Below are 19353 nucleotides of genomic sequence, written 5' to 3'. Positions count from 1 at the left end.
CACCTTCACAAACACCCAGAGCCCCTGATGACCATGTGATTTTTAGTCTCTTGAGACCAACGAGAGAGCATCCTTCAGGAGGGTGAACCCATGAAAAGCATCCGGCCCATATGGTGTACCTAGCCAAGTACTGAAGACCTGTGCTGATCAACTTTCTGGAATGTTCACTAATTTTTTTAACCTCTTGCTTTATCAGTCTGAAGTACATATCTGCCTCAATGACTATTATCCAGCAGCACTTAGATCTATGGTGATGAAACATATCAACTCCTGCCTGAGGATTGACTTGGTTCCGCTCCAATTAGCCTACTGTTACGGGGAAGCAGGTTCACGGGTTTACTAAGTGAGACAGAAGACACTGATTATGAATAAGCACGCTAACCATTTATTCACAGACAAGCAGTAAAATATTCGACCAGATATCTAAGTCAGACAAGTACTCATCTAAGCCACCCTAAATTACAAAAATTACGACACTAAACATTCAGAAATGCTTCAGACTCAACAGGTACTTCGTTAAGTTTCCCCAAGTTACACAAGTACAAAACTAAGCATTCAACAAATGCTCAGCTAAGTGTGTGCATGGGCCCTCCTGTATCTGCAGCACACTTTCCCAATGGTTCTTCAGCACTGGTTGCGACCTCAGTGTGAAGATGAGCCCCTGGAGACAAAGGAAAAGTCAGCGAGTTTCTTGCACGTGCTATTCTTATACCCCTAAGGTGCCTGGACCGGACACTAGTGCCATGGCACACAAGCAACCAATGGGAGAGAGCTGCTTCATTCTTCGAATAGGCCAATCAACGACTGGCACAGTGGTAGCAACTTTCAACCGGTAAGTAAACTAACCCTTCCCATTACACCTACCAACACAACAGGTCAACATCAGATGCCATTTCATTGACTCTTCACTCAACCCTGGAACATCGGGACAGTGAAGATACATACATCAGGATGCTCTTCATTGATTATAGCTCTGCATTCAACAGTATCATCCCCTCAAAACTAATCAATAAGCTCCAACATGTAGGCTTCAATGCCTCCTTGTGCAAATGGGTCCTCAATTTCCTCACTTGCAAACTCCAGTTGGTTCGGTTTGGCAAAAGCATCTCCACATTCACCATTAGCACACGTGCACCATAAGGCTGTGTGCTTAGCCCCCTGTTCTACGCACTTTATACTTATGACTGTTAGGCTAAATGCCATATTTAATTTTGTTGACAATACCACTGTTGTTGGCAGAAAAGCAGTAACGAATTAGCATTTAGGATGGAGATTGGAAATCTGCCGAAGGGTGCTACGACGACAACCTCTCAGAGTCAGCAGAACCAAAGAACTGATCATTAACTACATGAGGAGGAAACCAGAAATCCATGAGACAGTCCTTATCAGGGGATCGGAGGTGGAGAGAATGAGCAATCTTAAATTCCTTGGTATTATCATCTCAGAAGATCTGTCCTGGGGTCAGCACATAACTGCCGTTACAAAAAAGGCATGACAGCACCTCTACTTTCTTAGAAGTTTGGAAAGATTCGGCATGTCATCTAAAACTTTGACAAATTTCTTTAGATGATAGACGCACAATGGAGAGTATACTGATTGGTTGTGTCACAACCTGGTTTGAAAATACAGATGCTCCTGAATGGAAAATCCTACAAAAGTAGTGGATACAGCCCAGTCTATCACAGGTAAAGTGCTCCCCACCATTGAACACATCTACATGGAGCACTGTTGCAAGGACCACCTCCCCAATCATCTAGGCCAGTGATTTCCCAAAGTAGGTGATATGAGGAAGGTGGGAGTTTCTAAAGATAAAGGGGGCATTGAGGTGGTTTGGTAGCAAGAGGGCAGCTTAGAGATTACAGGCTTAATTTAATAAATGAATTATTACAAGTATTTGATTCTCAGCGTCTCATATTTGATTACAATGATCACATAATTGCCCCTTCTTGCTAACCCACTGTTCTTTTAGACTTTGCTTGAAATGTGTTATAGTTGTTGAAAAGCAATGTGACAACACTTCTGTATCTGGTATATCATGAAAAATCTGGATTGAAGAAATTGTGTTATTTCCAGGCCTCCTGCGCATTATTGCCACTCACTGCTGTAGTACAATGTTAGCAAGTATGATTCCCATACTTTAATCCCACAGTGACTCAATTCCTGTGAATTGGCTTATGGTGTTCAATGGAGTAAAGTTCAGAATCTGCCCTTTCGAATGGTCTTGACTGCATTCTCTCATTTCTCTAGCCCACAGCCCAACCAAGTCATCACAGTCCCACTTTATGCACCTTCAGGCAGAGTCAGCTATGATGACATCTTAACTTTCCCCTTTATTGTTTGCAGCCTTTAAGGTTGGGCTTAAACAATAGGCGATTGATCTTGGTCGTTTATTCATAATGGAAAAAGGCAAAAGCAGACCAAACAAAAAGTATAGACAGTGTGGTGTGGAGTATCTGAAATATGGATCTATACTAGCACCAAGCAACCAATGTGTATGTTGTGTGAAAGAGCTTTTTCAAACGAGGCAATGGAACCATCCAGGCTCCTTGAACATTTGAAGGGAGTGCACATTGGTAAAGCAAACAAGAACCTGTCTTATTTTCAGTCAATTTGTGAAAACTTTCAGAAGTCACCAGTCTAAATAATTAAAGCAATTCGGCTCAGTGACAACCCTGTTCAAAAATGAATACGTGAAGTGTCTGAGAATATGGAAGACACATTGTACAACATACTTTGGACAACAGAATTTGCACTGCAGTTGGATGAGTCAACTTTGCCAGGCAACAAATCTTTACTACTTGGTTACGTTTGCTTCATAAGAGTTGAAAGCATGTTTCAAGAATTGTTATTTTTAAAGGAACTAGAAACAGGCATGAAGGGAGAGTCAATATTTCAGGTTGTTGGGTCATCAGGCTTGTGAACCAGAGGAGATTACTTCATTTGGCCCAACACTGAACTCTTCCCACAACCTATGGGCTCACTTTCATGGACTCTTCATCTCATGTTATTAATATTTATTGGTTGTTTATTATTATTTTTCTCTTTATTTTAATAGTTTGTTGTCTATTGCACATTGGTTGTGTTTGTTGGGTGTGGTTTTTGTATTTACTGCGAATGGTTGCAAGAAAATGAATCTCGGGGTTTTATATGCTGACACGTATGTACTTTGATAATAAATTTATTAAATTTTTTCCCAACCAGAAGGATAGTCTGCTCACCAACATTCTTGCTTGTGCAACAAATGTGACACCATCAATGACAGGACTCCATCATGCGGTGATTACTTTCTTGAAAAAAGTTATACCTAACATATTTACTGTGTTCTGTGTAATTCACAGATAACATCTTGTTGCAAAAAAACCTAAGTGATTAGCTGCACAAACAATTAAATACTGTTATCAGATCAGTAAGTAACTTCAAGTTCCATGCTCTCAATTCTCGGCTATTTTGAGTGCTCTGAATTGAGAATGATGAACAGTTTGAATGCTTGCTGTCGCACACAGAAGTCAGATGGCTCTCAAAGCCCTGAGATGCTTTTATGTGCTTTTTGAAAAGATGATTAAGTTCTTTGAAGACTTGAATGCTTCATTCATTAATCAACTCAAGAATATGCGGCATAACGTTGCTTATTTGTCAGAATTGTTCACAAAGTTTAATGAAATCAATCTTCAATTGCAAGGAATTGATGTGAATCTTCTTAAAACCAAATCAGTCATCACCACTTTTCTGTTTAAATTAACCCTATTTAAGTTCGCTGTTGTCTGTCGCGACCTTTTTCAATTTCCAAGTCACTCTGAGTTGGAAGAGAAAGAATGAACACCAGATGATGATCTTCAGGTAGACTATGCCCACCTGACTGAGCCACATAAAGACATGTGAGAGAGATTTCAGGATTTTCTCTCGATAGCCAATCTGGAATTTGTAATAAATCCATTCCTGAACACTTGCAATGAGGAATTAACAGAAACAGACAGACATACTTTATTGATCCCGAGGGAAATTGGGTTTCATTACAGTCGCACCAACCAAGAATAGCGTAGAAATATAGCAATATAAAACCGTAAATAATTAAATAATAATAAGTTAATTATTCCAAGTGGAAATAAGTCCAGGACCAGCCTATTGGCTCAGGATATCTGACACTCTGAGGGAGGAGTTGTAAAGTTTGATGTCCACAGGCAGGAATGACTTCCTGTGACGCTCAGTGTTACATCTTGGTGGAATGAGTCTCTGGCTGAACGTACTCCTGTGCCTAACCAGTACATTATGGAGTGGATGGGAGACATTGTCCAAGATGGCATGCAACTTGGACAGCATCCTCTTTTCAGACACCACTGTCAGAGAGTCCAGTTCCACCCCCACAAAATCACTGGCCTTACGAATGAGTTTGTTGATTCTGTTGGTGTCTGCTACCCTCAGCCTGCTGCCCCAGCACACAACAGCAAACATGATAGCACTGACCACCAGAGACTCGTAGAACATCCTCAGCATCGTCTGGCAGATGTTAAAGGACCTCAGTCTTCTCAGGAAGTAGAAACAGCTCTGGCCCTTCTTGTAGACAGCCTCAGTGTTCTTTGACCAGTCCAGTTTATTGTCAATTCGTATCCCCAGGTATTTGTAATCCTCTACCATGTCCACACTGACCCCTTGGATGGAAACAGGGGTCACTGGTGCCTTAGCCCTCCTCAGGTCCACCACCAACTCCTTAGTCTTTTTCACATTAAGCTGCAGATGATTCTGCTCGCACCATGTGACAAAGTTTCCCACCGTAGCCCTGTACTCCGCCTCATCTCCCTTGCTGATGCATCCAACTGTGGCAGAGTCATCAGAAAACTTCTGAAGATGGCAAGACTCTGTGCAGTAGTTGAAGTCCAAGGTGTAGACGGTGAAGAGAAAGGGAGACAGGACAGTCCCCTGTGGAGCCCCAGTGCTGCTGACCACTCTGTCTGACACACAGTGTTGCAAGCGCACGTACTGTGGTCTTGACAGAAGATGGAAGAAGAACCAATCTCGCTCCAAAAAGACTGAGCTGAAGCTAAGGTTCAAAAAATCATATCAAGACTTTTGGTTGCAGGATGAAATGTCTGAATGCTATCCTGCACTGTGGGGAAAAGCTTCAAGATGTTCTTTATTGCCTTTCCAACATTGTATTTGGTGAAGCACGGTTTCATTGCAGTCGCCCAACATCTTTCAAAGCACTGCACCAAGCCCATCCAACTCACTGAAGGGTGAAAAAGGCAATAAACTAGTGAATAGTTGGACTAATATACGCTCTAAAATTGTTAATTTTATTTACTGTAATTAAAGAAATGATTTTATTTGTAGCTTGAAGTAGAATTGAATATTTTTGCAATTATTTGTCACTGCTTTGAATTTGCAGTTCCTATTTTTCCTTCACCGTGCATTGTAAATCAAAATACTATAGTTTTCATGTAATGGCCAGAAAGGGAGAGGGAAGTACTGGGAATGTGGTATGGGAGCTAAGGGAGTGGTAACCGAGAAATGTTAGGGAACCACTGATCTAGGCCATGTTCTCTTCTCGTTGCTGTCATCAGGAAGGAGGTACAGGAGCCTCAAGTCCCAGACCACTAGGCTCAGGAACAGTTATTACCCCTCAACCATCAGATTCTTGAACCACGGGATAACTTCACTCTCGCCAACACTGAACTGATTCCACTACCTATGGACTCACTTTCAAGGAGTCTAAAATTCATGTTCTCGATATTAATTGCTTATTCATTTATTTATTATTATTTGTTTTTCCCTTTATTTATATTTGTACAGTTTGTTGAATTTTGTACATTGCTTGTTTGCCCACCTTTGTTATGTGTGATTTTTCATTGATTATTCTGATTCTTTGTATTTACTGTGCTTTTCGCAGGAAAATTAATCTCAGAGTAGTATATGGTGACATGTATATGTACTTCGGGAATAAATTAATTCTGAACTTTGATAGTGGCATTTAAACAACTACATGAATATACAGAAAATGGAGGGATATGGGTTATATGCAGGTTGATTGGATTAGTGTAATGGCATGGTTGGCACAGAGCATGGGCAAAGGGTCCTATACCTATTCTGTACAGTTGTATGAAATTACAATGATATATGCATAGTGTAGGACTAATGGGGAAGGAACTTTGATGCAAATCCATGTGGAGCTCTTTCTGAAGTGCATTCAGACCACTTTTTTGATCAATTAATTTCTGGCCTGGCCTTACTGGAAAAGTGACATAGCTGGACTTGGTTCTACAAAATTAGCATGATCAAGTGGGGGAGTGCTCAAAATAGAGCAATGATAATGTCATTAGATTTATGACTATGGAAAGGGGTGCTAAACCACTTTCAAATAAAATAGTTGATTAGTCAGGCCAATTACAATAAATCAGAAGAGCCCTGGCATAGATAAAATCAAAGCTTGATAGGACATCTTCATTGAGCAACAGGTGTTCTTGAAAGTGGATGTGTTTTGACTTCTGTAATAGTAAAATAACTATGGGGAAAGGTTCATGTACAACTTAATAACTTGAAAGATTTTAAATGTATTTTAATGGTAGCAAGATAAACAGAATGGAGCATTGATTTCCCACTGTGCCCTACCCTTTCCTGCTGCATTAAGCTTTGTGTTTTTGTCCAATGTCAGGTGAAAGTCAAGCGCTATGCATGTTGTACCTACCCCAGACACAGATCATTCTGTCTTCAGTAGCCAGTTTAGATACAATGAACCTCTCCCGTGGGAGATTTTGTGCATTGTCTTATAGTACACTGATAATTGGAGCAGAAGAAATATAGCATCTCTAAATGATAAACGTCATAACTTTTGGGAAAGCACAATACATGCGATCCTCACGCTACAGCCATTCCAGAAATTGTACTTCACCATTACAGGATTCACAAATCACTACTCAAGAATTTGAGATAGATAAAGTTTGCTCTCGTGGAATTTATATGGGGGAGAAACCTAATAAATGTATATTTTCACCTTAAGTTTTGTGACGCATGTGCAGATGACAAGGCTTTGCGTTACAGGAAATCGTGATGCGTGTTATCCAGCAATGCACATGTTCCTGGAAAACAGGAACGGGGTTGCATGTATTTGCTGTCATTCATCACTGTTTTATCTTGTTTGCAGAACCAGCACCCTCTTACAGTGAAGTGTAACTGTAATGTCACAACATCGTGCATTATGTGTGGCTCCAAGAATTCTGAGTCACGAGAAAATCAATACAACATGCCCATGTCAGAGCGGCTTGCATTGTTAGATGCTTGTCTACACCCAGTCCTGTCATTCTGTGATGGTAAGTTCTTTGAAAACCACATCTCTACCTATGTGATGGGTGCAGATGAAAGTAGGAGTTACAGTACTGAAATACTGAGCATATCAGGGTCTGAGACCCTTGTGATTTCACAGCTGCTGCTGCATTATAAACATTTTGACATGCAAACCTTGTTTGCTGTCATATGTTTTTTTTTGTTAACGTAGTGCTTCAGATAGTGATTACACCTTTTCCAGATGTATAATAGTAATGCAACAACTTCTTGTTTGTGTACTTTGTTTTGTGAGCTTTCTAAAGAGCAATTTTGTAAATTGTTTGTCCAAATTATGGACTGTTTGCACCTGAACTGCAGGGGGATCAATATCCTTCTGATAAGGTTTGCTAGTGTCACTCTGGGGGTTTAAACTAGAATTGCAAGGGGGGATGAGAACCAGGGCGCCATTGTGGTTAGTGGAGTGGTTGTGAGAAAAGGAGATGTTTGGCCTACATACAAAGGTAGGAGCTGAAAGATTGAGCATGGTGGGAGTAATGTTCTGAGTTGTAACTATTTCAATGCAAGGACTATTGTAGGTAAGGAAGATGACCTTAGAGCATGGATCAGCATGTGGAATTATATTGCGGCCATTGGTGAGACTTGGTTGCAGGAGGGGCAGGACTAGTAGCTCAATGTTCCGGGCTTCCGTTGCTTTAGACATGGTAGAGTGGAAAGTGTTAAAGGGGGAGGGGTGGCATTACTAGTCAAGGAAACTGACACAGCAGTGCTCAGACAGGACAGACTGGGGGCTCATCTACTAAGGCTATACAGGTGGAACTGAGGAATAAGAAAGAGATGATCACAAAAATGGAATTATATATTACAGACCACCCAATAGTCAACAAGATTTGGAGGAACAACTTTGTTGAAAGATAGCAGATTCTCTTAAAAAAAAAAATAAAGTTGTGATAGTAGGTGATCTTAACTTTTTGCATATTGACTGGGATTCACATACCGTAAAAGGGTTGGATAGCATAAAGTTTCCTTAAAGAATATATCAAGGTCTCAACTAAAGAGAATGTGATTCTGGATCTCCTATTAAGGACTGAGTCAGTGCAGGTGACAGGAGTGTGTGTAGGTGATCACTTTGGATCTAGCAATCATAGTTACATTAGTTTCAAGGTAATTATGGAGAAGGATGGGACTGGTCCTTGTGTTAAGATTCCAAGTTACAGAAAAGCCAATTTTGATGGTATCAGAAAGGGTCTGGTAGATGTAGATTCAGAAGGTTGTTTCCTGGCAAAGAGATGCTTGGTAAATGGGAACTTTCAAAAATGAAATATTGAGAGTACTGAGTTTAAACTGTATGTTCCTGTTAGAATAAAAGGTAAAGATTACAGGTATAGGATCCCTTGGTTTTTGAAGGAAATTGAGGCCCTGGTTAAGGAGGAGGAGGTGCCTTGCAGGTAGAGGCAGCATGGAACAAATTAGGCACTTGAGTATAAGAAATGCAAAAGAACACCTAAGAGGAAAACCAGGAGGGCTTCTACAGAGCAAAAGGATAGCAAAGGACAGAATTGCATCACTTGAAGACCAGTGCGGTCATCTGTGCATGGAGCCAAAAGATATGGTGGCAATCTTAAATAAATTTATTGCATCTGCATTTACTCAGGAGACGGACACAGAGTCTATAGATTTGAGCCAAAACAGTAATGATGTTATGGACCATTACAGAAGAGGAGGTGCTTGCTGTCTTGAAGCAAATTAAGGCCTGACAACGTATCCTCTCAGACCTTGTGGGAGACTAGTACAGAAATTGCAAGAGCTTTGGCAAAGGGATTTACAACATCCTTAACCATGGGCAAGATGCAAGAGGGCTGGAATTTAGCTAATTCAATAAAGGCTCTTAAGAATAAATGGAAAATTATAGGCCAGGGAGCCTAACATCAGTAGTGGGTAAATTATTGGAAGGTGTTCTAAGGGGGGACCAGATATATAAGTTTTTGGATAGGCAGGGACTGATTAGAGATGGTCAACATGGCTTTGTGCATCATAGGTACTGTCTAACCAATCTTATTGGGATTTTCGAGGAAGTTGATGAAGGAAAAGCTGTGGATGTTGTCTACATAGACTTTAACAAGGCCTTTGACAAAGTCCCATGTGGCAAGTTGGTCAAGAAGGTTTAGTTGCTTGGTATTCAGGATGAGGTAGTAAATTATATTCAACACTGGCTTTGTGGGAGAAGTCAGAGGGTGGTAGTAGTGGTTAGCTCTCTGAACTGATCAAGATCTTGTAATTTATCATAACCTGCTTCACTAGTCAACAATAGGTTTTTGTACACATTATAGAGCATAGGTAAGGAAAGCAATGAGGTCCTGTAAGGTGAATATAGGCAGAAGGTTAAAAAACAAGATCTGAAGGGATGTAATCTCTAAATCACTTCTGGTGCCACAAGCAAGTGAGTGTAAGAATAGGAGAAAAGCAATAAGATAGGATAGAATGGTAGCACCCCGGGGAGTGTTGTGGAACAGAGTGGCCCTGGAATACAGGTATATAGCCTGCCGCATCCATCATCAGGGACCCCCCCAAATCCATGGCGTGCCTTCTCGATACAGACTTCAGGCAGGAGCTACAGGAGTTGAAGAACAACACCTCAAATTTCAGAAACAGCTGCTTCCCTACTGCCAACAGGTCAAGTTGGAATCAACTTGGAAAAACCCAAGGGCTATCTCAGATATTTTTCCTCTTTCTCAATTTGTGCAAGTTATTTGTAACTTATGCTATTTTTAAATTTGTTAATTTATGTTTGTCATGTCTCAGGACATGGATAGGTACATAGGACTGGGATATTATAGCTATTACAGAAACATGGTTGGGGAATGAACAGGACTGGCAGCTCAATCTTCTAGGGTACAGATGAAAAAGCCATGATGAAGGTGAAGATAAGAGGGGAGGGGAGTTGCATTTTTAGTCATAGAGTTGCCCTTTGGCACAACTGGTCCATGCTGACCAAGATTTCAGTCTTAGTCTCATTTGTCTGTGTTTGACCCATATTCTTCTAAACCTTTCCTGTCCATATACCTGTCCAATTTCCTCTGGCAGCTCATCATCTACTGATCACCCTCTGGTAAAATAAAAGCTGTCCCTCGGGTTCCTATTAAACCTATGCTCTCTAGAGCTTGATTCTTCAATCCTGGGCAAAAGACTAAATCTCTCTATACTCCTTATGATTTTGTACAGATCTATAATATCAGCACTCATTCTCCTACATTCCAGTGAAATAAGGTCCAACTTGCTCGACCACCCTCCACAACAGTCCTTCCAAGTCCTGGCAACATCCTCATAAATTTCCTCTGCACTCTCTCCAACTTTATGGTATCTTTCTTACAGCAGGGAGACCAATACCTAATGCACTATTCCAAATGCAGCCTCCACAATGTACAACTGCAACGTAACATACCAGTTACTATACTCAGTCCCTTGACTACTAAAGACTGGAATGCCAAAAGCTACATTCATCACCCTATCTACCTGCTGCATCACTTTCAGAAAACCATGTGCTTGTATACCTAGGTTCTTCTGTTCAGAATATTCCCCAGGACACTGAAGTTCATTGTGAAAGTCCGACCCTCATTTGTTCCTCCTCGGCACACTTACCCACTTGATCAAAATCCCTTTGTATGTCCTGATAAACATCTTCACTCTCAACAGCACCACTTATTTTAGTGTCATCTGCAAACTTACTAACCATGCCTTATGCATCCAAATCATAGATATAGATGACAAATACCAATGGGTCTAGCACTGACTCTAGGAACACCCCTAGTCTGGGGCCTCCAGCAACATTCTGCCATCACACTCTTCTTCCTACTGTCACGCCAGTTGCTTATCCAAATAGCTAGTTCTCCCTGGACTCCATGCAATCTAACTTTCCATGGCTGCTTACTATGCGGAACATTATGTCAAAACCACATTTACTGCACTGCCCTCACCGACCTTGGTTACTACAAAAACACTCAATCCAATTGTGAGAAATGATTTCCCATACACAAAGCCATACTGTTTATTCCTAATCAACTCCTGTCTTTCCAAATTTTATATATCTTATCCTTCAGAATTCCCTCAAGTAACTTACCTGCCACAGATGTTAGGTTTAATAATCCATTTAGTTAATAGTTCCCAGGGATCTATATATAGCAGTCCAAACTTTTCAGTTTTAAGACATCAAATCTATCCTCAGCTGCAATGCAGATTACCCCCACAACATCCCCATCAACTATCTCAAGTTCTGAAATCTTTGTCCTTTTTCATGTTAAAAACATTCATTTAAGCACTTTGCCCATCTCCTGCGGCTCCACACATATAGTAGATGTCCACCTTGGTCTGGAGTGGCCCTATTTTCTCTCTCTTACTACTCTTTCTCCTTAATATATTTGTAAATATCTTTGGATTCTCCTTAATCTTCTCTGACAAAGCTGTTTCATGCCTCTTTTTTGTCCTTATTTCCTCTTTTTGATTAGGGAAAACATCGCACAGTACTTGGAGAGGATATTCCTGGTGGATTGTCCAGTGAGACTCTATGGATGGAGCTGAGAAATAAAGGGGATGATCACCTTGTTTGGATTGTGTTATAGTCCCCGAATAGTTTGTGAAAGCTAGAGCAAAAATATAGGTAGATGGCAGTTATCTGTAAGAATAATGGCATTGTCATAGCAGGTGATTTTAACTTCTCGAATATTGACTGGCACTGCCAAAGCACAAAGAGCTTGGATGAGGTTGAATTTGTTAAGTGGGTCCAGGGTAGTTATCTCAGATAGTATCTACATGGCCTGACTAGACGGGGCAACCATGTGACTATTACTGTGGTCCAGGGATCGGTACTGGCTCCACTGTTATCCATATCAGCGATGTGGATGAGAATGTACACTAGGTGGCATGGTTACTAAATTTGGATAACACACAAATGAGTGGTATAGTGGACAGTGAAGAAGGATGTCTAAGTTTACTACAGGATCTAGATCATGTGAGGAAGTGAGCAAAGGAATGACAGATGGAATTTTAACTCAGACAAGTGTGAAATAGTGCTTTTTGGGAATTTAAGCTAGTGCAGGAATTACAGAGCGAGTGGAAAGGCCCTGGAGAGTTCTGTAAAAGAGATACCTGGGGCCCAGGTATATTGTGTCCAGAAAGTGGTGACACAAGTAGAGAGTTAGTCCTGACGAAGGGTCTCGGCCCGAAACGTCAACTGTACTTCCTATAGATGCTGTCTGGCCTGCTGCGTTCCACCGGCATTGTGTGTGTGTTACACAAGTAGAGACTATAGTTAAGTTGTTTGGTATGCTCTCCTTAATTGTACAAAAGTTGAGTACATTAAGTACAAAAACTGGGACATAATGTTAAAACTGAAGATGTTGGTGAGGCTGCACTTAAAGACCCTAAAAAGCAGAATCCTCTGTTGTAAAGTGAGATAATGTCAGGCAGTTTGCCCACATATACCTGTCTTTCTCTCTTACTCTCTCTCTCACTCTCACTCGTCTCACTGGATTTGCTTGTTGTTCATTCATAGGTTATTCTGGAATTTTCAAGTTTGGAAGGTTTCAATCAGTGCATTCACTGTCTCTTGTATTGCATCGTCCTCTTTCCATTATAGTGACCACACCTTGTAGAGTGATATGTTATAAATGTTTGATTCATGTTTTCAGTTTTTACATTTCCCATAGTTTCTGTTATGCATTTATTTTTGATTTTGAGCTGCAGCTGCTCTAAGACTCTTGTCTATATTTCCTGTGTTTTTTTCCTTCTATCTTCTCCTTTAACATTTTCATTGCATGCTGTTTTTTAAATACTCTGTTTTCCGTTTTCCCTAGTGACAATAAGCTTTTAGTCTTGTCCTTCATTATTTCAGTTACCCATGGACGAAGGTTTAATTTCTCAATCGAATGCATACTTGAAAACTTTGAACTATTTCTCAAAGTTTGTTATTGTTAATCTATAGGCAAGCCTTTTAATTTCCCCAATCAGTCTAAGCAGTTCACCCTTTGCAATGACGTTATGGCTTCAAGATTATATTTTCAAATTTTATTGCTGTTCTAAACTGTATGCCATATGACATTTCTTCTTGGAGCTGCTCCTTTAATATTACTAATTAATCTTATCTTGTTATACAAATATAGCTCAGTCCCTTGTTGATTTCATGATGGCATGCTTCAGGAAGCTGTCCTCAATGCATTCTTTGAATTCATCCTCCAGACTAATACCAGTTTTTTATTTTATGATATTATTTTATGAGGATATCCTCCCTGATAATCTGTATGTAACAGTTTTTCTGTTGTTGGTAGCCATAACTACCATTTTATTTGCAATTTGTTTTATCAAGCCAGGGAGTTTGTCTGGGATTAGAGGGTGATTTAAAACTTACACAGCAGAGCCTTCCATAAACAACACAGTTGTAACATTCAGCTCTGAGGTAAGGCTGGCCGGGAACAAATCTGCCATTCTGAGCCTAGTATCACATTTAATATATGCAGCAAGATCATGCACTGTTGTTGCAAGTGCAAGCAGTACAGATTTTTAATGAATTTGGGGCCATATAGGCAATCTGGGCAAAATCTTCACAGTTTGGATCCAAACTGAGGGCATAATAATCTTAAAATCCAAAAATCTGTGAGCCGTCCACATAAACCGATGTAATTTAACTTGCTTACTGAGCTTTCTTTTCCAGTTCTGCCCTGAATGAGTGAGATTTCAAATTTCTGATGCAAATACTTGTTAGATTACACTGGGAATATTGTGATCAGTTCTGTCACTTCCTTAGAGGAAGGATGTGGTAGCTTTAGAGAGGTTGCAGGGGAGATTTACCAGGATGCTGCCTGGATTAGAGAGCAAGTCTTATGAGTATAGGTTGAGCAAACTCAGATTTTTCTCTTTGGAGTGAAAGAGGATGAGAGGTGACTTGATGGATGTGTACAAGATGATTAAGAAGCATAGATCAGGTGGATAGCCAGACTTTTTCCCAGGGCATAAATGGTTAATACAAGGGAGCATTTTAAGGCGATTGGAGGAAAGTTTAGTGGGAATGTCAGAGCTAAGTTACTTTCCACAGAGTGGGAGGTGCGTTGAATGCTGTGCCAGGCGTGATGGGGCAGATATGTTGGATATTTAAGAAACTCTTGCATAGGCACATGGATGATAGAGAAATGGAGGAAGTAGAATGAAAGGATTAGATGGAGCTGAGAGTAGGTTATAAAGTCAGCAGAGCATCATGGACTGTATTCTCGTGTTCTATTAAACATCCCGCATTACATGTGAGTGTTTATTGAATGCCATCGAATAGTTAACTAATTGGCAATTTCATCATATTCCGTCTTTTTGTTTTAAACGTACATTTTTTTCTTTTGGAAGTTGCTTTTAACACCAAACTCTTTCTGAGCAAATTTTATCTTTTAAAACATGAAATTTGCTGTGAATTAAAATCAGTTCAAAACTGGATCAATTATCAATGCAACTGCTGCAAATTTGCTTCTGCGCAATGGTGCTATCTGATATATTCACTTAAGAGGCTGTGACATGAGGTTTGTTTCTTAGTAAAAGTCATTACTGAGTCACGGCCAGAATATTGAGTGGAATAGAGAGGCATTGATATCATACAAGGGTATGCACACAGAAATTCATTAATTTGTTAATGAAGCAGTGTGTTGTATGTCCAGAGTAAGGTGGATAAAAAAATGAATGTCTCTTTTGTTTCCCTGGAAGTGAACCTAAAATCATAATTGGAAATGCCACTGTTCAAGTTTAATGAAAGGCACATTTCTAATCAAAATTGATTTTTGTTGATCAAATTCTCCTGTTTTTTTCCTCTCTCCCTCCCTCCCTCCCTCACTCCCTTGTTGAAAACATAAATGAAACATTCATTCTTTTTAATGAAACCCTTCCCATAATATCCAGTCCAGATGAAGTATCTTTTCTCCATATCCCTCCAGAGATGCTGCCTAACCTGCTGAGTTCCTCCACTATGTGTGTTGATCACAGCCAGTATATCGACAATAATTTGATTGTATCCTGCACAGCCAGCATATCTGCAGTAGTTTGAATGTATCTTGCACTGCCAGCATATCTGCAATAGTCTGAATGTATCCTGCACAGCCAGCATATCTGCAATAATTTGATTATATCCCGCACAGCCAGCATATCTGCAATAATTTGATTATATCCCGCACAGCCAGCATATCTGCAATAATTTGATTATATCCTGCACAGCCAGCATATCTGCAATAATTTGATTATATCCCGCACAGCCAGCATATCTGCAATAATTTGATTATATCCCGCACAGCCAGCATATCTGCAATAATTTGATTATATCCCGCACAGCCAGCATATCTGCAATAATTTGAATGTATCCTGCACAGCCAGCATATCTGCAGTATTTTGAATGTATCCTGCACAGCCAGCATATCTGCAGTAGTCTGTGTATCCTGCACAGCCAGCATATCTGCAGTATTTTGAATGTGTCCTGCACAGCCAGCATACCTGCAAGTAGTCTGTGTGTGTCCTGCACAGCCAGCATATCTACAGTATTTTGAATGTATCCTGCACAGCCAGCATACCTACAGTAGTCTGTGTATCCTGCACAGCCAGCACCTCTGCATTAGTTTGAATGTATTCTTCAGAGCCAGCATATCTGCAATAGTTTTCAAGACTGCAAAACAGATTCATACCACCAGGTGGCTGCAGCACACTGTACAGATTCTGTCCTCCACTTGGAGTAGAATGACATGCAGTAATCGCTCATGTGGATTTCAACTTGAGCGGTTGTGAAAATTTTTCCTGATTTTTGCTCTAAGTTCATCTGACTACTGTAAAGTTAAAATTACTTCTGCACACAGTGTTTCACACTTTTGATCAAATGTTACTCATTTAAAATATTTGAGCATCTCTAATTGTTTCCACTAATGTGTGTGAACTGGGTTCTCCATCATAGCTTTATCTGTTTTAGGGTAAGGCTAGAGGTAATACGCAATTTAAGTTGGCATATTGCACTTCTGGCATGCTGGTTTTCCTCAATTTCAACATGGTGAATATGTTTTCATGCTGCATTTTCTCAGACCGTGCTACAAATGGAAAGTAAATGCTTATGGGGGGGTGGGGGGAGCATTAATACCTTAGAGGAAATAATGCATTTCCACAAGTGTATCTTCCAGGTGAAATTTTTGCCCCGACTTGTACAGAGGTAAGCTATTATTACATAATACTCCCATCTGCTGGAAAGACAGACCATTTCACAGCTAAGAAGCACTGTGCATACTAAGCATTAGAAGTATGTGAATGTATTTTGTTTTGCTCTCTCCTCAGATATCCCACTGAATCTGTACTTGCAACCTGTTCTGAAAGGTTATCCACAGAATAAATCGTTGGATAAGAGCAAAGCTTCCAAAAAAGTGATGCTAAAACACAAAGGTTCATCAGCGTCTTTTCTGCCGGATCCAACCCAGAAAACACAGCAAAAACTGACCAACTCCATACTCGCATCAGCTAGTAAGTATCATTATTGGTGCCGTTTCCTAGGGGCATATTTTGTGGTTTGCAGAAATTAAGCAGATACAATGGTAACTGACCTAGCACTTCTCATTCAAATGTTGATATCTAGGCTTTGCACATGCTAACAGTTAACTTAAAAAGCATTTTCTAACGGTTGTACATCCATGTTTGGCGAACACCTAACAGCTCCTATGACCAGAATTTGATACGAAGAGGCAGAAATATAATGGAAATTTCGAAGAATAATGTACCAAATGAAGATATTTCACATTTTAGTGAGTTGTGCTCTGTGGCTTCAATTATTGCAGGAGTGGGAAAGGAAATAGGCAGCCAGTGCAGAGTACCCCTGTGCCCTCAAATATACTACCTTGGATACTATTGAAGGAGCAATCTACCAGTGGAAAGCTGCAGTGAGTCTGTGTCTGTGGTCAGAAGAGAAGAGAGGAGAAAAGGAGTGCAGTAGTGACAAGGGATTCAGATAAACACCATTGTGCTGTAGGTTTTCTATGTTTCTATGATATGTTGCCTCCCAGGTGCCAATGTCAGGGATCGGGTCCACAGCATTCTAAAGGAGGTGGGTGAACACCCAGAAGTTGTGATACATATTGCTACCAACGACATAGGTAGGAAAAGTGAGGAGGTCCTGAAGAAAGAATACAGGTAGAAAGGTGAAGAGTTAAGACCTCAAGGGTAGTAATCTCTGGATTGCTGCCCTTGCCATGCACCAGTGAGGGTCAGAAAAGGATGATACGGCAGATGAATGTGTGGCTGAGGAACTGGTGCAGGGGGCAGGGTTTCAGATTTCAGGATCATTGGGATCTCTTCTGAGGAAGGTACAACCTGTACAAAAAGGGTGGGTTATACCTGAACTCAAGGGAAACCAAATTCCTTGCAGAAAGGTTTGCGGAGTGATAGGGCAGAGAATGGGGCAGTTGGTATCCAAGTAGATACAGTGGGTAGTGAGACTGTCAGGAAGGATAAGTAGATGATAGGGCAAAGTTGCAGTCAGTGGGATGAGTTGAAGCGTGTCTTAAACTAAGTAGTAACTTCAACAATTTGGAAAAGTGAGAATAAAGTAGAAGGGAAGGAGAGTGCAAAAGAGATTTTGAAATTCTCCAGAATTTAAAAAGGACAAAGTTTGGAAAAGGATAGAAATTCAACTTCCAATAACGTGGGTGCAAGTTTGAACAAATCCTTAGAAAGGGATGATATAGGGTTGGAAGATGTAGAATCCTTGTAGGTAGAGTTAAGAAACTGTAAGGATAGAAAGACCCTGATGGAAGTTATATACAGGCCTCCAAATAGTAGCCATGATGTGGGGTACAAATTACAATGGAAGATTGAAAAGGCATGTAGAAAGGGCAATATTGCAATAGTCAAAGTGTTTTTGATATGCAGGTAGGTTGAGAAAATCAGGTTGGTGCTGGATCCCGAGAGGAGAAATTTGTAGAATCTCCACGAGATGGCTTTTTAGAGCAGCTTGTGGTTGAGCCTACTAGGGAAAAGGCAATTCTGGATTGGGTGTTGTGTAATGAACCAGATTTGGTTAGGGAGCTTAAAGTAAAGGAACCTTATGGAGCCAATGATTGTAATATGATAGAATTTCCCCTGCATTTGGGAGAAGCAAAAATCAGATGTATCAGTATTACATTGGAGTAAAGGGAATTACAAAGGCATGAGAGAGGAGGTGGCCAAAGTTGATTGGAAGGGGACTCAAGCAGAGATGACAGCAGAACAGCAATGGCAGGAATTCTGGGAACAATTCAGAAGATGCAGGATAAATACATCCCGAAGAAGAAAAAGTATTCTAAAGGGAGGATGAGGAAATCTTGGCTGATGAGGGAAGTCAAAGACAGCATGAAAGTAAAAGAGAGGGCACATAATAGAGCAAAAATTAGTGGGAAGTTAGATGATTGGGAAGCTTTTAAATACCAACAGTAGGAATCTAAAAAAGCAATAAGGAGAAAAAAGATGGAATATGAAGGTAAGCTAGCCAAAAATATCAAGGAGGATAACAAAAGTTTTATCAGATAAACAGTAAAAACGGACAAGAGTGTATATATTGGAAAATGTTGCTGGAGAGGTAGTAATGGGGGACAAAGAAATGGCAGACAAATGTTATTTTTGCGTCAGTCTTCACAATGGAAGACACTAGCAGTATCCCAGAAATTCAAGTGTGTCAGGGACAGAAGTGACTATAGTTGCTATTATTAAGGAGGGGTACTTGGGAAGCTGAAAGGTCCAAAAGTAGATGAATCATCTGAACCAGATGGACTACACCCCAAGGTTCTGAAAGAGGTAACTGAAAAGATTGTGGAGGTGCCATGGTAGCATAGCAATTAGTACAATGCTATTACAGCTCGGGGCATCAGATTTTGGAGTTCAACTCCAACATCATCTGCAAGAAGTCTGTACATCCTCCCTGTGGAATGCGTAGATTTTCCCCAGGTCCTTCAGTTTCCTCCCACAGTCCAAAGATGTACCAGTTAGTAGGTTAATTGGTTATTGTAAATTGTCCCGTGATCAGGCTGGGGTTAAATCAGGAATTGCTGGACAATGTGGCTC

At 40.4% G+C, this 19353-nt stretch overlaps 1 protein-coding gene across 7 annotated transcripts in view; it reads left to right on the top strand.

Moving 5' to 3' along the window:
* Positions 1–19353, top strand: part of LOC140741086 (KAT8 regulatory NSL complex subunit 1-like) — a 174837-nt gene that overhangs the window by 121813 nt on the left and 33671 nt on the right. For all 7 annotated transcript variants that reach the window (XM_073070808.1, XM_073070809.1, XM_073070813.1 and 4 more), the window contains 2 exons: positions 7133–7298; positions 16603–16785. In XM_073070808.1, the coding sequence (XP_072926909.1) occupies positions 7133–7298; positions 16603–16785 (349 nt within the window). The remainder of the gene's footprint in view (positions 1–7132; positions 7299–16602; positions 16786–19353) is intronic.

This window comes from Hemitrygon akajei, chromosome 18 (genome assembly GCF_048418815.1).
Source record: "Hemitrygon akajei chromosome 18, sHemAka1.3, whole genome shotgun sequence".
NCBI classification, from domain to species: domain Eukaryota; kingdom Metazoa; phylum Chordata; class Chondrichthyes; order Myliobatiformes; family Dasyatidae; genus Hemitrygon; species Hemitrygon akajei.
The sequence above is the reverse complement of the archived record's forward strand: the minus strand, read 5'-3'. Positions and strand labels throughout refer to the sequence as shown.